This window comes from Zalophus californianus, chromosome 15 (assembly GCF_009762305.2).
Source record: "Zalophus californianus isolate mZalCal1 chromosome 15, mZalCal1.pri.v2, whole genome shotgun sequence".
Lineage (NCBI taxonomy): Eukaryota > Metazoa > Chordata > Mammalia > Carnivora > Otariidae > Zalophus > Zalophus californianus.
The window spans coordinates 53450308-53467669 of record NC_045609.1 but is presented as its reverse complement, the minus strand read 5'-3'; the positions used below and the strand labels follow the sequence as shown (position 1 = coordinate 53467669).

The window sequence follows — 17362 nt, the reverse complement described above, 5'->3', positions numbered from 1 at the left end:
GAGCAGGGGGCCCGATGAGGGACTTGATCCTGGGATTCCAGGATCATGACCTGAGCCGAAGGCAGTAGCCCAACCAACTGAGCCACCCAGGTGCCGTATAGTACTCTTTCTTTTTTAAAAGTGGGACTTAGAAATTGTTGTAGCATTAAAACCTATAAAAGCTTTTATTCCCCTCAAAGAACTGTATAGTTTCTCTTTGCCTATTAAAAATGTGTAACTGGGGGCGCCTGGGTGGCTCAGTTGGTTAAGCAGCTGCCTTCAGCTCAGGTCATGATCCTGGAGTCCCCGGATCAAGCCCCACATCTGGCTCCCTGCTCAGTGGGGAGTCTGCTTCTCCCTCTGGCCCTCCCCCTCTTGTGCTCTCTCTCTCTCACTTTCTCTCAAATAAATGAATAAAATCTTTAAAAAAAAAAAGTGCAACTGTTTAAAAAAAAAAAAGATGGGACCCACAAGCTGCTCCCTCAGGGGAAGGTATCACACTCTGCCTGACATATTTATTGCGTGAATTAATGAATGGTCTCTTTTCAAAACCATTTTTCTGTTGATTTCCCTAGTTTTGCAAATATTGGTATTAATCATTTCCTTGGTTTAGCTTCAGAATCGGATTAATCTTTGTATCTCTTTTTCTCTCACTGTCTGTTCTGAAGACCAAACTCTTCAGTCTTTCATCCTAAAGTTTCTTGGAGTAAAACTTAATCTTCCATTATCCTCCTAGTTTAGGCTTTGATTATCTTCCCTGACATCTCACATCTACAAGTTCTGTATATATATATTTTAACTCCAGTATAATTAACATATAATGTTATATTATAGTGATTTAACAATTCTACACATTACTCAGTGCTCATTGTTAATAAATGTACTCTTAATCCCTTTCACCTATTTCACCCATTTTCCTCCCTCTTCCCCTCTGGCAACCACTCTCTTATAAGAGTCTGGTTTTGTTTTTTTGTTTTTTGTTTTTCAAGATTTTATTCATTTGAGACACAGAGATAGAGCATGAGCAGGGGGAGAGGCAGAGGGAGAGGGAGAGGCAGGCTCCCTGCTAAGCCAGGAGCCCGATGTGGGGCTTGATCTTAGGACCCTTGGATCATGACCTGAGCCGAAGGCAGATGCTTAACCATCTGAGCCACCCAGGTGCCCCTAAGAGCCTTTTTCTTCGTTTTTCTTAAATTCTACATATGAGTGAAATCATATGCTATTTGTCTTTCTCTGACATATTTCACTTAGCATTATACTCTCTAGATCCATCTATTGTTGCTAATGGCAAGATTTCATTCTTTTTTATGGCTGAGTAATAGTCCATTGTATGTATATACGTGTGTCTTCTTTATCCATTCATCTATGGATGGACACTTGGGTTGCTTCCATACCTTGGCTGTTGGAAACAATGCTGCAGTAAACAGTGGTACATATATCTCTGTAACTGATTTTTCCAGACTCCTGTCTCCCTACTACTTGATCTTATCAACCAATTAATTCTAATATACCACTTTCCCCATGCCATTGTCTTGCTTAGAAACCACCAATGGTTCTGCACTATTTAAAGATCAAGTCCTGGGCACCTGGCTGGCTCAGTTGGTTAAGCAACTGCCTTCGGCTCAGGTCATGATCCTGGAGTCCCAGGATCGAGTCCCGCATTGGGCTCCCTGCTCAGCAGGGAGTCTGCTTCTCTCCCTGACCCTCCCCTCTCTCATGCTTTCTCTCAAATAAATAAATAAAATCTTTAAAAAAATAAAGATCAAGTCCAAACTTCTTGACCCTGCATTTAGGCATCTCATAAGCTGGCCCTAGCCTAACTTTTCAACCTAACTTTCCTCTTCTCTAGTCAGACCCACCAATTCCCTGTCTCTTGTACACGAGCTGTTCATTCCCAACTCTCAAATGCCCTCTGTCTTTTCTTTTATATGACTAAATCTTTCATTCTTTTTTAGAACTTATTTAGGTCACACAGTTGTGTTTCCTTTTTCTAAACTTAAAGATTTATTCGAGATTTTGAAACATCCATTGACATTTAACCCTATACTACTTCATATTTTTTTTACTCTTAATATCATACATGGCAGAGTATATAGGATAAAAAATAATAAACACTTAGTTTAGGAAATAGAACATTTCCCTTTTTTTATTTTTTATTTTTAAGTAGGGGGCTTGAACTCAAAACCCTGAGATTAAGACCTGAGCTGGGGTCAAGATTCAGACACTTACCAACTGAGCCAGCCAGGTGCCCTGGAAATAGAACATTTCCAGTAACTTTGAAGCTCTCTGTGTTTACCTACCCAGTTGCAACCTTCTCCCTCTTCTGGAAAGATGGTGTTATCCTGTATTTGGATAATAATTCCCTTGATTTTCTTTATACTTTATCAATCTGAATATATTCTTTTTTTTCTGTCATGAAGATAGAAGTATGTTAATTTTATTTATTTTTAAATTTTTAAATTCAATTTAGTTAACATATACTATATTATTAGTATCAGGGGTAGAACTTAGTGATTCATCAATTGCATATAATACCCAGTGCTCATTACATCAAGTGCCCTCCTTAATGCCTATCACCCAGTTACCCCATCCCCCCACCCACCTCCCCTCTAGTAACCCTCAGTTTGTTTCCTAGAGTTAAGAGTCTCTTATGGTTTGCCTCCCTCTCTGTTCTCATCTTATTTTTCCTTCCCTTCCCCTATGTTCATCCATTTTGTTTCTTAAATTGCACATACGGGTGAACTTATATGGTATTTGTCTTTCTCTGACTGACTTATTTTGCTTAGCATAATATCCTGTGGTCCTGTCCATGTCATTGCAAATGGCAAGATTTCATTCTTTTTGATGGCTGAGTAATATTCCATTGTATATATATATGCCATATCTTCTTTTTATTTTTATTTTTATTTATTTATTTGACACAGAGAGAGACACAGCAAGAGAGGGAACACAAGCAGGGGGAGTGGGGAGAGGGAGAAGCAGGCTTCCTGCGGAGCAGGGAGCCCGATGTGGGGCTTGATCCCAGGACCTTGGGATCACGACCTGAGCCAAAGGCAGACGCCTAACGACTAAGCCACCCAGGCGCCCCTATGCCATATCTTCTTTATCTATTTTTCTGTTGATGGACTTCTGGGCTCTTTCCATATTTTGGCTATTTTGGACATTGCTGCTGTAAACATTGGGGTGCACGTGCCCCTTGGAATCAGTATGTTTGTGTCCTTTGGATGAATACCTAGTGGAATTGTTGGATTGTAGGGTAGTTCTATTTTTAACTTTTTGAGGAACCTCCATACTGTTTTCCACAGTGGCTGCACCAGTTTGCATTCCCACCAACAGTGCGAGAGGGTTCCCCTTTCTCCACATCCTCACCAACATACGTTGTTTCCTGAATTGTTCATTTTAGCCATTCTGACTGGTGTGAGGTGGTATCTCATTGTGGTTTTGATTTGTGTTTCCCTGATGCCAAGTGATATTGATCATTTTTTCATGTATCTGTTGGCCATTTGTATGTTGTCTTTGGAGAAATGTCAGCTCATGTCTTCTACCCATTTCTTGACTGGATTTTTTGTTTTTGGGGTGTTGAGTTTGATAAATTCTTTATAGATTCTAGATATTGGCCCTTTATCTGATAAGTCATTTGCAAATATCTTCTCCCATTCCCTAGGTTGCCTTTTAGTTTTGTTGACTGTTTCCTTTGCTGTGCAGAAGCTTTTTACCCTGATGAAGTCCCAGTAATTTCCTTTTGCCTTTGATGTGTCTAGCAAGAAGTTGCTGCATCCAAGGTCAGAGAGGTTGCTGCCTGTGTTCTCTAGGATTTTGATGATTTCCTGTCTCACATTTAGGTCTTTCATCCATTTTTTTTTTTACTATTATAAAAGTTTATTTAACAAAAAAGTTCAATATGAAAATGCACACGACCTGATTTTTATATTGTAGTAAAACAGGTACTATGGAGGGGACGTGTGCAAGCAGTTGATTTCTTCTGATGAACACACCCATTGTTTATACTTGCTCCAAGGCTTCTAACATGATGATACCATTTCCTCGTATTACCACCATTCCAGTATTGTTCCGTTGCCCACTAGTTGCCATCTCCACACATTCATCTATCACAAGATTCATAAACAGATCGAACCCCCGCAGTATTCCTTGGACATGTCTGCCACCATTTAATTGCAATGACAATTTCTTGTCCATAAGTTTTTTCAACTCAGGAGGGTGAGCTTTGTTCATGGTGTCTACTCAGCGAGCTCAAAGATGCCTCCAAATGGAATTCGTGGCCTCCCTCATGCTCCCCCCCCCTCATCCATTTTGAATTTATTTTTGTGTATGGTGTAAGAAAGTGGTCCAGTTTCATTCTTCATGTGGCTGTCCAGTTTTCCCAACACCATTTATTGAAGACACTTTTTTCTTTTGGATATTCTTTCCTGCTTTGTCAAAGATTAGTTGACCATAGAGTTGAGGGTCCATTTCAGGTTTTCTGTTCTGTTCCATTGATCTATGTGTCTGTTTTTGTGCCAGTACCCTACTGTCTTGATGATTACAGCTTTGTAATACAGCTTGAAGCCTGGAATCGTGATGCCTCCAGCTTTGGTTGTTTTGTTTTGTTTTGTTTTTTGTTTCAACATTACTTTGGCTGTTTGGGATCTTTTGTGGTTCCATACAATTTTTAGGATTATTTGTTCCAGTTCTGTGAAAAATGCTGATAGTATTTTGATAGGGATTGCATTGAATGTGTTGATTGCTTTGGGTAGCATAGACATTTTAACAATATTTGTTCTTCCAGTCCATGAGCATGGAATGCTTTTCCATTTTTTTGTGTCGTCCTCCATTTCATTCATAAGTGTTCTATAGTTTTCAGGATACAGATCCTTTACCTCTTTGGTTAGGTTTATTCCTAGGTATCTTACGGTTTTTGGTGCAATTGTAAATGGTATTGATTCCTTGATTTCTCTTTCTTCTGCTTCAGTGTTAGTGTATAGACATGAAACTGACTTCTGTGCATTGATTTTATATCCTGAGACCTTGCTGAATCTCCTGTATTCGTTCTAGCAGTTTTTTTGGTGGTGTCTTTCAGGTTTTCTACGTAGAGTATCATACTGTTTGCAGATAGTGAAAGTTTGACTTTTTCTTTGCCGATTTGGATGCCTTTTATTTCTTTTTGTTGTCTAGTTGCTCAGGGTAGGACTTCTAGTACTCTGCTGAATAACAGTAGTGGGAGTGGACATCCTTGTTGTGTTCCTGACCTTCAGGAAAAAGCTCCATTTTTCCTCGTTGAGGATGATATTTGCTGTGAGTCTTTCATACATGGCTTTTATATCGAGTTCTGTTCCCTCTATCCCTGCATGGCGGAGAGTTTTTATCAAGAAAGGATGCTTTATTTTGTCAAATGCGTTTTCTGCATCTATTGAGAGGATCATATGGTTTTTGTCCTTTCTTTTGTTAATGTGGTGTATCACATTGATTTGCGGATGTTGAACTACCCCTGCAGCCCAGGAATAAATCCCACTTGGTTGTGGTGAATAATCCTTCAACGTACTGTTGGATCCTATTAGCTGGTATTTTGGTGAGAATTTTTGCATCCATGTTCATCAGGAATATTGGTGTGTAATTCTCCTTTTTAGGGGGTTTTTGTCTGGTTTTGGGATCAAGGTAATGCTGGCTTCATAGAATGAGCTTGGAAGTTTTCCTTCCATTTCTATTTTTTGGAACAGTTTCAGAAGAATAGGTATTAATTCTTATTTAAGTGTTTAGTAGAATCCCCCTGGGAAGCCATCAGGCCCTGGACTCTTGTTTGTTGGGAGATTTTTGATTACTGACTCAATTTCTTTGCTGGTTATGGGTCTGTTCAGGTTTTCTATTTCTTCCTGGTTCAGTTTTGGTCATTGATATGTTTCTAGGAATTTATCCATTTCTTCCAGATTGCCAAGTTTGTTAGCATATAATTGCTCATAATATTCTCATATAATTGTATTTCTTCAGTGTTGTGATGTCTCCTCTTTCATTCATGATTTTATTTAGTTGGGTCCTTTCTCTTTTTGATAAGTCTGGCTAGGGGTTTGTCAATCTTACTAATTCTTTCGAAGAACCAGTTTCTAGTTTTATTGATCTATTTTACTGTTTTTATGATTTCTATGTCATTGATTTCTGCTCTAGTCTTTTTTTTCTTCTGCTAGATTTAGGCTTTATTTGCTGTTCTTTTTCTAGCTCCTTTAGGTGTAAGGTTAGGTTGTGTGTTTGAGACTTTTCTTGTTTCTTGAGGAAGTGAATATATTCTTTTTTTTTTTTTTTTTTTTTCTCACATTTGTTACTGAACCAACCTACCTGGTGTAGAGGCATAGTAACAGAAAAAATTGTTTCCCTGATAAAACATGTCTGTTGGCCAGGTAGGAGGGATGTTTACAAGAGTGATAGGATAGGAACACATGATCTTCATGCAGCTTAAATATGTGTGCCAATTAGGTGAGTCATCATGATGTGTGATGCCTTATAGACCCAGCTTTGTTCTTCTCCAGTGCCTCCTCTTGGAGTTATACCTGATTTTTTATTTTATTTTATTTATTTATTTGACAGAGACACAGCGAGAGAGGGAACACAAGCAGGGGGAGTGGGAGAGGGAGAAGCAGGCTTTCCGTGGAGCAGGGAGCCTGATGCGGGGCTCGATGCCAGGACCCTGGGATCATGACCTGAGCCAAAGGCAGACGCTTAACGACTGAGCCACCCAGGCGCCCCATACCTGATTTTATTACCAGTTTTCATCTGAATCCACTGGGGAATGGGAGGATTCTGCTTTTGTTTCTTGGCCAGGAATTGCTTGATTCTGAAAGTCTTGTGAGAAGACATGGTGAGGAACAGTCATCCACACACACCAGGATAGTGGCGAAAAGGAGAAAAAGCGGAAGTGAATATATTCTTAAACAGTATACTTTTTAGTTTTTTCTGCTTTTGATCTTTGTAGAAAATTTTCTCCTCTAAGTTACTTTTTTTTCATTTAACCTTGTTTTGAGGTTCACATAGGTATATCCATTCACTGCTGAATGGCAGTCTTATGTGAATATGCCACTGATTATTTTTCTACTCTGTTGTTGATGGAGATTTGGGTTGTTTCTTTTTTTTTTTTCCTCCTACCACGAATAATCCATGTTGTTGGCATGCCCCAGTACCCAGTCTTTGGACATCTTCTCTCCCTACACTCAATTAGGGTTCTCATTCAATCACATTGCTTTAAATATTATTTATATATGCTTTGTCCACTATGTAGTCATGAGGCACATATACTTATTTAAATGTAAATTAATGAAAATTAACAATTCACTTTTTCAGTCACCCTAGCTGCATTTCTTTCTTTTTTTTTTTTTTAAGATTTTATTTATTTATTTGACAGATAGAGACACAGTGAGAGAGGGAACACAAGCAGGGGGAGTGGGAGAGGGAGAAGCAGGCCTCCCACTGAGCGGGGAGCCCGATGTGGGACTCGATCCCAGGACCTTGGGATCATGACCTGAGCTGAAGGCAGACGCTTAACGACTGAGCCACCCAGGCGCCCACCCTAGCTGCATGTCAAGTCACATGTGACTCATGGCTACCACATGAGGCAGAGCACTTACAGAGCTATTATCATCACTAATGTTTTGTGAAACCCACCTGATCTGTATTCCAGTAGTTCCCAAATGTATCTCTCTCCCCTGAATTTCAGATTTAGGTAATAAACTTCCTACTCATCATTTCCCTTGGATGACCTATATATCTTAAACTTACCATGTTCAAAACCTGCTCCTCCCATGATTTTCTCCCTCATCTCAGTGAATAACATCTCTATTCTTCCACTTGTTTAGGCTAAAAACTTGGAGTCATCCTTAACTCCTTTCTTGTTTTCATATCCCTCATCAGTCAGCATATACATCCAGATTCAGACCGCTTCTGCCTGCCACCACCCTGGTTCTAATCACACTCTTTTACCCAGATACTGTAATAGCCTCTTAATCAGTTTCCTTTCTTCTGCCCTTGCCTCTCTCTGTATAGGTTGTTCTTGTCACCACAGGTAGCATGATCTTTTTGAAATCCAAGTCCCATATCTTCGCTAGTGAATGCTTAAAACCTTCCGGTTGATCCCCATTTTGCTCGTATTTAAAGACAAAATCCTTATAATAGCCAGGAAGGCCCCGTGGGAGCTGGCCTCTCATCACCTCTCTAATCTTGTTTCCAAAATAATTACTCTCACCCTATTCTAGTCACACTGGTCTATTTACTTGACTCAGATTATTTGTACTGCTTTCCCTCTGCTCAGAATGCTCTTCTACCATTGATATCAGGGAGAGCTTCACAGAGAGCATAGGGTTTTGAGCAAACGTCTTTGAAAGAAATAAAAAATTTGGATGAACAGAGAAGGGGAAGAGAAGATATTTTAAAGGAATAGTGTTAGGAAAAGCTCAGAAGTAGGAAAAATCGCAATATAATCAAGGGACAGTAGATTTTATCCTCTAGGAAGTAGAGAGTCTAATGCCTTTTGAGCAGTACAGTCACATATGAAAACTGTATTTTTGTTGATGAATCTTGCTGTTTTTTGGAAGCACAGTTGAAATGCAGGCAGAGACAAAGGATAAAGAAAAAGTACATATAATAAGGAAAGGAGAGTGTCTGCAGAGGGTGTGTGTGAAAGAAATTTCAGCAGCTTTGATTGAGTATGGGGGGAGATGGAGGAATCCCAGAGGCCTAAGGTCTTGGTCCTAAGTGACTTTCAGATTAGTGCTGAGATGAGCCTTGATTAGGGGGGCCACCAGGGTAGGGAAGGCTCTTGTGGGGAGATTCACCTCCAGGCAGTGGGGAGAAGTCCAGTTAGGTGAGACGTTGGTCCTGGCTGGTGGGGGGCTGGTGTTCTAAAGTCATGCCAAGAGAACAGGTTGGTCAGGTGCAGGGGTGGGGCAGTCTCGTAGGCACTGTTAACCGTCTCATAGCCAGCCTTTAACCATCGGGAAGATAGGTGACTCAGGGTCCCTCAGGGTAGTGGACAAGATTGAGCAGTCCTTAAATACCCAGAACCAAAATGGTGATCCAGTTTGCAGATTGTAGTTAAGGAAAGAGTTCAGTTTAAAGATCACAACCTGGTTGATGATTCCTGAATGGGAGTGTCTAAAATTTCCACTGTTTAAGGAGCCTAGAACAAGACTAAGCTGCAGTGAAGGCTAAGTAGACTCAGCTGTGAGGCTCTTGATGTTGCTGTTAATGTGAACCATAAAAGATTTAGTAGCTCATATTTATTAAATGCCTGTTATGTGTTTTGCCTTGTATTTTGAGCTTCCCATGTGTTGTTTAATGGCCACAATAGTTCTGTGAGAGAGATACTGTGTTTCTTTTCTTTCTCTCAGATAAGGAGATTGAGGCTCAAAGAGATTAATTTGCTCAAGGATATACTAGTGAGTGGCTTAGCCAGAAGTTAATCCAGATGGGCTCACTCAAGAACCTCAGGGGTTGGTCATCATATTATTTACTACTTTAGAGGTAGCTTGGCATCTGTAGTAGAGATGGGGAAGTCAGAACAAGGTTTTGGACGGGATAAGCATGGTGTATGGTGAGTTGGTGATATTGAGTCTGGAGCTACTGCTGAATAGTGAATGGGAGGTTTGAAGCATTGGAAATATGGGTGGACCTTGATAAGAAGGTCTGAGCAGATTTTCTACATCAGATAGTTGTGTGTAGAGGTGATGGTTGAAGACACTGAGATGGATGGGTATATGGGAAATATCTGTAGAGAAACAGAGGGCCCAAGTTACACCCTGAGGAATGCTGACATTTAGGGATGAGGAAACAGAGTTGGAGAGGTTGGGGGTTAGAGAGGCAGAAGGATGGTATCAGATGCAGAATGGTTAGAAGTGTCCAGCCAAAGAGGTTTGGTTTGTTCTTTGTTTTTGAAGATTTTATTTATTTATGGACGCCTGAGTGGCTCAGTCAGTTGAGCATCTGCCTTCGGCTCAGGTCATGATCCCAGGGTCCTGGGATCGAGTCCTGCATCGGGCTCCTTGCTCAGCAGGGAGCCTGCTTCTCCCTCTGCCTGCCGCTCCCCCTATTTGTGCTCTCTCTCTCTCTCATAAATAAGTAAAATCTTAAAAGGGAGAGAGAGTGAGAAAGAGCAGGAGAGGGACGGGAGGGAGAGGGAGAAGCAGACTCCCCACTGGGCAGGGAGCCCGTCTTGGGGCTTGATTCCAGAACCTGGAGATCATGACCCTAGCCGAAGGCAGATGCCCAACTGACTGAGCCACCTAGGTGCCCCCAGCCAGAGAGGTTTTAAGCAGACTGGGGCCTTGGGAAAAGACCAAAGACCATTTCATTGGTAACCTGCAAATAAAGGGGAAGGAATAGAAGCCAAGTTTCATGGAGCCCTATAGAGTGACTTTGAAAAAAATATTGATATTGGGGCGCCTGGGTGGCTCAGTCAGTTGAGCGGCTGCCTTCGGCTCAGGTCATGATCCCGGGGTCCTGGGATCGAGCCCCACATCGGGCTCCCTGCTCCGTGGGGAGCCTGCTTCTCCCTCTTCCTCTGTCCCCTAGCTCGTGCTCTCTCTCTCTCTCAAATAAAATCTTTAAAAAAAAGTGTTGGTATTGAATTGGAGTAATTAGGTAGTAGCTGGAAAGAGCAGGGTTGAACAGAAGTGTGGTAGGAGAAATAGGGAAGTTGGTACTGGTGACTAAGAGGAAGAAGCTAGTGGAGGAGAATTATGCCTACGGGAAGGCCTGGAGAAACTGGATGTGAAGATGCAGGTGAAGAGGGTAGCATTGGAAAAATAAAGATTTGTTCAAGATAGGTCTTGATTTAAGAGGGCAGGTGCTTATAAAGAATTAAAAAAGGTAAGTGATCCTTAAAACTCTGGGCCTCAGTTTCCTCATTTGAAGAAGGGATCCTTCTAGTTCTAAGTTCTGCCATTTTTCTCTATGCTGTTAACACCAGCAGCTAAAAGAATGTCTGGATTTTTTAGGAATGCTCCCAGGGTCTAGTAGGCAGAATGGGTTCCAGTCCGGTTAACATGGTGATTCTTTGTCCAACACTACAGGCTATTTTAGGACCTCTAGAGTTATATTTGGAGCCAAGACCTCTGAAGATGCAAAGATTCCCTATAATGGTATTGCTGGCACCTAGCACAGTGTCTGGCACATCGTAGGAGTTTAGTGTATGTTGGACGAATCTGTCCAGAGACATGGGCTCCTGGAAGTAGGGGGAGCCCTAGTCATGAACTTGACTTAGTTTTGCTCACAATTTGTCAGTGTAGCTAGTAAGCAGTATTTGTGTGTGCTTTCTTATTATAAAGAAATTAGAGGTAGAAGTGTGTTTTAAAGATTTCTTGTGTTTCTGAGTTATTCATAGGAACTAAGGTGGTTTGAAAAGGGACTGGACATATGGGACAGGAAAGTGTGGTGGAAAAGAGCTCTGCAGAACAAAGGCTCAGTTCCACTGGAACTGAGTCTTGTGTTTGTTTTCACGGAAAATTCTTTTTATTTAACATTTTGGAAATCCCACTGTGATTAGTTCTGTTACTGTTCTATTAGCATCAGTTTTCATTTTATTTGTATTTTATTAGGAATGGATTTTTTGAGGAAGCTGGTCCTAGTGAGCTAAAAATAGATAAGAAAAATAGCTTAAATAGTAAAGTTGTTGTGGGGTCACAAGATCTACATTTATTTATTTATTTTTAAAGATTTTATTTGAGAGAGAGAGCACAGGCAGTGGGAGCAGCAGAGGGGGAGGGAGAAGCAGGCTCCCCACTTATCAGGGAGCCTGATGCGGGGCTCGATCCCAGGATTCTGGGATCATGACCTGAGCTGAAGGCAGACTCCTAACTGCCTGAGCCACCCAGGTGCCCCAAGATCTATTTTTAATGCTCCTCTATTTTTCATGAATTATAAATCAAAAGTAAAAATTACTGTACAACTAATATGTGTCAACATTAATTTAAGTGCTGTGGCTATAACAGTAAACAGCAGAGACAAAAATCCCAGTTCTTCTAGTGGAGACGACAGATGATTAGATAAGTAAAGCAAATGTTTATTTGTCTTAAAGCAACATGGAATTGAGTGCATTTAAAATCCTGATAGTTAATTTTATAGAATTGAAGAGCTTGAGATTTAGTCAGTTCTAGAGGAAAGCAGTAGCTTGCTCCTGGCATTATAAAGAAAAAGCATTTCACGTCAGTGAAACCTTGTCCTGTGAAAGTTATTTGCTGTATATTCTACATTTTTTAAATGTTTGAGGTAAAGTTTTTTAAATTTAGTATTGATATTTTTATAGACTTTGAAACAGAGTTTAATAAGCATAATTTAACATTTGATTATTCACATCTATTTTTTTATGTAGAGTTGACACACAATGTTAACATTAGTTCCAGTTGTACAACATTGTGATTGGACAAGTCTATACCTTATGCTGTGCTAACCACAAGTGTAGCTACATCTGTCCCCGTACAGTGCTATACCATTAAGTATATTCCCTGTGCTGTACCTTTCATCTCCATGACTTGTTCATTCCCTAGCTGGAAGTCTAGATCTCCCACTCTCCTTCACCCATTTTGCCCATCCCCCAACGTGCCTCCCCCTCTGGCAATCACCAGTTCTCTGTATTTATGGGTCTTTTTCTGCTGTTTATTTTTTGATCCTACATATAAATGAAATCATATGGTATTTGTCTTTCTCTGACTTATTTTTACTTAGCATAATACCTTCTGGGTCCATCTGTGTTGTTGCAAATGGCAAAATCTCATTCTTTTTTTACGGTTGAGTAATATTCCCTTATATTCCATATATATATATACATATATATGTATATATATATACACATCACCTCTTTATCCATTCATCTATCAGCGGACATTTTGATTGTTTCTATAACTTGGCTGTTGTAAATAATGCTGCAGTGAACACGGGAGTGCTTGTATCTTTTTTGGTGTGTGTGTGTGGGTGCATATATCTTTTTATTCTCTTTGGGTAACTAACCAGTAGTGGAATTACTGGATCATATGGTATTTCTATTTTTAATTTTTTGAGGAAACTTCCATACTGTTTTCCACAGTGGCTGCACCAATTTATATTCTCAGTAACAGTGTATGAGGGTTCCTTTTTCTCTACATCCTCACCAACACTTGATTCTAGCCATTCTGACAGATGTGAGGTGCTGTCTCATTGTGGGTTTTTTTTTTTTAATTAGGGAGAGACAGAGAGCAGGGGGAGGGGCAGAGTAGGAGAAAATCTCCAGCAGACTCCCTGCTGAGTGCACAGTCGATGTGGGGCTTGATCTCACAACCCTGAGATCATGACGTGAGCTGAAATCAAGAGCAGGATGCTTAACTGACTGTGCCACATAGGCGCCCCTCATTGTGGATTTTTTTTTTAAAGATTTTATTTATTTATTTGAGAAAAAGAGAGAGAGAGGGAGAAGCGGACTCTCCGCTGAGCAGGGAGCCCGATGCAGGGCACGATCCCGGGACTCTGGGATCATGACCTGAGCCAAAGGCGGGTGTTTAACCAGCTGAGCCACCCAGGCGCCCCCCTCACTGTGATTTTGATTTTCATTTCCTTGATGGTTAGTAATGTTGAGAATCTTTTCGTCTGTATGTCTCCTTTGGAAAAATGTCTGTTTAGGTTCTCTGCCCATTTTTAAATTGATTATTTGGTTTTTTGGTGTTGAGTTGTATACTTTCTTATATATTTTGTGTATATATATATTTTAAGATTTTATTTATTTGTCCGAGAGAGAGAGAGTCTGTGCATACAAGCAGGGGGAGTGGCAGGCAGAAGGAGAAGCAGACTCCCCTCTGAGCAGGGAGCCCGATGCAGGACTTGATCCCAGGACTCTGGGATCATGACCTGAGCCAAAGGCAGAGGCTTAACCGACTGAGCCACCCAGGTGTCCCTATATTTTGTATTAACTCTTTATTGGACATATCGTTTGTGAATGTCTTCTCCTGTTCAATAGATTGCCTTATGTTTTGTTGATAGTTTCCTTTGCTGTGCAGAAGCTTTTTATTTTTGGGGTAAGTTTATTTTTGCTTTTGTTTCCCTTGCTTGAGGAGACATAGCTAGAAAAACTTTGCTAAGGCCGGTGTTCAAGAGATTATTCCCTATGTTTTCTCCTAGGAGTTTTATGGTTTCAGGTCACACAAGTAGGTTTTTAACTCATTTTGAGTTTTTGTGTATCGTGTAAGGAAGATTCTTTTGCATGCAGCTGTCCAGTTTTCCCAACACCATTTGTTGAAGAGACTGTCTTTTCCCCATTGTATATTCTTGCCTCCTTTGTTGTAGATTAATTGACCATTATAAATAAGCATGGATTTGTTTCTGGGCTCTCTATTCTGCTCCATTGATCTGTGTGTCTGTTTTTTGCCAGTACCATACTGTTTTGATTACTACAACTTTGTAGTATATCTTGAGATCTGGAATTGTGATACTCCAGCTTTGTTTTTCTTTCTCAAGATTGCTTTGGCTGTTTTGGGTCTTTTGTGGTTCCATACAAATTTTAATATTATTTGTTCTGGTTCTCTGAAAAATACTATTGATATTTTCATGGGTTTTACGTTGAATTTGTGGACTGCTTCTCTTTCTGTTATTTCATTATTAGTGTTGCTGTGGCTAGGACTTCCAGTACTATTTGAATAAAAGAGGGAAGAGTGGACATTCTAGGGGTGCCTGGGTGGCTCAGTTGTTAAGCCTTAGGCTCAGGTCATGATCCCATGACCCTGGGATCAAGCCCTGCGTTGGGCTTCTGGCTCCGCAGGGAGCCTGCTTCTCCCTCTCCCACTCCTCCTGCTTGTGTTCCCTCTCACTGTGTGTGTCTCTCTCTCTCTGTCAAATAAATAAATAAATAATAAAATCTTAAAAAAAAAAAGAGTAGACATTCTAGTCTTGGTGAAAAACTCTGTTTTTCACCATTGTATATGATGTTAGCTGTGGGTTTTTCATATATGGCCTTTATTATGTTGAGGTATGTTCCTGCTAAGTCCACTTTGTTGAGAGTTTTTATCACAAACAGAGGCTGGATTTTTGTCAAGTACTTTTTCTGCGTCCGTTGATTGAGATGATCCTATGGTTTTTATTCTTTGTTTTGTTGATGATGTATATCATGTTGATTGATTTGCAAATATTGAACCATCCTAAAATTTGTAAAGACCCTGAATAGCTAAAGCAACCCTGGAAAAGAAAAGCATATCTAGAGGCATCATGATTCTGGACTTAAGCTCTATACAAAGCTGTGGTTATCAAGACAGTATGGTACTGGCACAAAAACAGACATATAGGTCAGTGGAACAGAATAGAAAATCCAGAAATGGACCCTCAACTCTATGGTTAGCTAATTTTCGACGAAGCAAGAAGGAATATCCAGAGTTGGATGTTTAACCAACTGAGCCATCCAGGCACCCCAGGGTAACATTCTTGAGCTCAGAATCTGTCCTGGGAAGATAGCAGTGAACTTGACTCCTGGTTCTGAGTTTGTACTCCAGACTGCCATCTGGTGACAGAATGTCTTATTTGCTCTGTAATTCTGTTCTCTTAGGAGTCTGTGATGTAGTGGAAAAGTCACTCTGTCTGGTGGTCAGAAGGTCTGAGGTAAAGCGCTCTTTGGCACAGATTGGCTTTGTTATCTTGAATGGGTTACTTTGCATGGGCCTCCTTTTACTAGACATCAAACTAAGTAGCTTCAAAATCCCTATTAGTGCTAATAAGTTTTGATTTCTGAGCAATATGGGCTTCTACTGGTGTGTGGTTCCTTTTCTTTCCTTGTGCTAAAATGTCAGTGCCTTCTCACTTTGTGTTGTTGTTTTAAAGATTTTATTTGAGAGGGGGAGAGCACGTGTGAGTATGAGCAGCGGGGACGGGGCAGAGGTAGAGGGTGAGAGAATTCTCAAGCAGACTCCTGGCTGAGCACAGAGCCTGAGGTGGACTTGATCCCAGGACCCTGAGATCATGACCTGAGCCAGAATCAAGAGTTGGATGCTTTGGAGCACTGGGTGTTATGAACAAACAATGAATCATGGAACACTACACCAAAACAAATGCTGTAATATATGGTGATTAACATAACAATAAAAAATTAAAAAAAAAAAGAGTTGGATGCTTAACTGACTGAACCAGCCAGGCGCCCCAGCTTTCTTTGTTTTGATGAGGCTATCTCCTGCTTTTATTTTAAGTGGATTGAATTGGTTGCAGTGGTTCTCATCCATTATTTTTTTTTAAGATTTTATTTATTTATTTGACAGAGAGAGAGAGCACAAGCAGGGGGAGCAGCAGAGGGAGATGGAGAAGCAGGCTCCCCGCAGAGCAGGGAGCCCGATGCAGGGCTTAATCCCAGGACCCTAGGATCATGACCTGAGCAGAAAACAGACACTTAACTGACTGAGCCACCCAGGTGCCCCACATCCATTATTTTTGGATGATGAAGTCAGAACTATAAAATAGTGTCTTCCACCCTTGACCCTGTTGACACTTTGGGCTGGGTAATTCTTAGTTGTGGGGACTGTCCTGTGCATTGCAGCATGCTTAGCATCCCTGGCCTCTACTCAACTACCAGTTTCACCCTTTAGTTGGGACAATTCATTTGTGACACATAGCCAGATGTCCCACAAAATTGTCACCTGTTGAGAACCACTGACAGAAACAGTGGCTTGCCTATAGCAATTATAAAGGGATAATTATTTACCTGTTTTTCTGATAGTCTTATAAAGTACCGTGCTATTACCAGCCTGTCCGGTGAATGTTTTTGACCTCTAGAGATGACAACATACAACTGGAATTTGCATGAGTATATAATAAGAACGCTGGTAATAACATGGTGGTTACTGAGGTGGGTCTGTTTGCATATCACTCCCGTGGGACCATAATAATGATGATTATAATACAAGGTTACCATTTGTGAGTGCCTACTGTGTACCAGACACTGTGCCTTGATGAAGTTTTGTTTTGTTTTGTTTTATACCTGTCTTAACAAGAGAAATGCTATAAACGCTGCTCAAGTCTGATGGACTTGTAGTTATCTCTGTCAAGTTTAACAGACTCATATGAACACATGACTTTTTTTTTTTAAAGATTTGTTCATTTATTAGAGAGAGAGAGGGAGGGCCTAGGCGGGAGGGATAGAGGGAGAGGGAGAGAGAGAATCTCAAGCAGACTCCCTGTTGAGCACAAGAGCCCAATGTGGGGCTTGATTTCATGACCCAGGCCGAAACCAAGAGTTGTACACCCAAGTCACTGAGCCACCCAGGCACCCCCACCTCACATAACTTTTTTTTTTTAAAGATTTATTCATTTTAGAGTGTGAGTGAGTGGGGGGAAGGGGCAGAGGGAGAGAATCCAAGCAGACTCCCCTCTGAGCAGGGAGCCTGATCTCATGACTCATGAGATCATGACC

At 40.8% G+C, this 17362-nt stretch overlaps 2 protein-coding genes across 6 annotated transcripts in view; one reads left to right on the top strand and one right to left on the bottom strand.

Annotated features, from left to right (window-relative positions):
• Window positions 1-17362, top strand: part of IDE (insulin degrading enzyme) — a 98549-nt gene that overhangs the window by 4124 nt on the left and 77063 nt on the right. The window lies entirely within an intron of this gene.
• On the bottom strand, window positions 3982-4212 carry LOC113921858 (small nuclear ribonucleoprotein G-like). Its single transcript, XM_035724202.1, has one exon. The coding sequence runs from the start codon at window positions 4210-4212 to the stop codon at window positions 3982-3984; it is 231 nt and encodes a 76-aa protein (XP_035580095.1).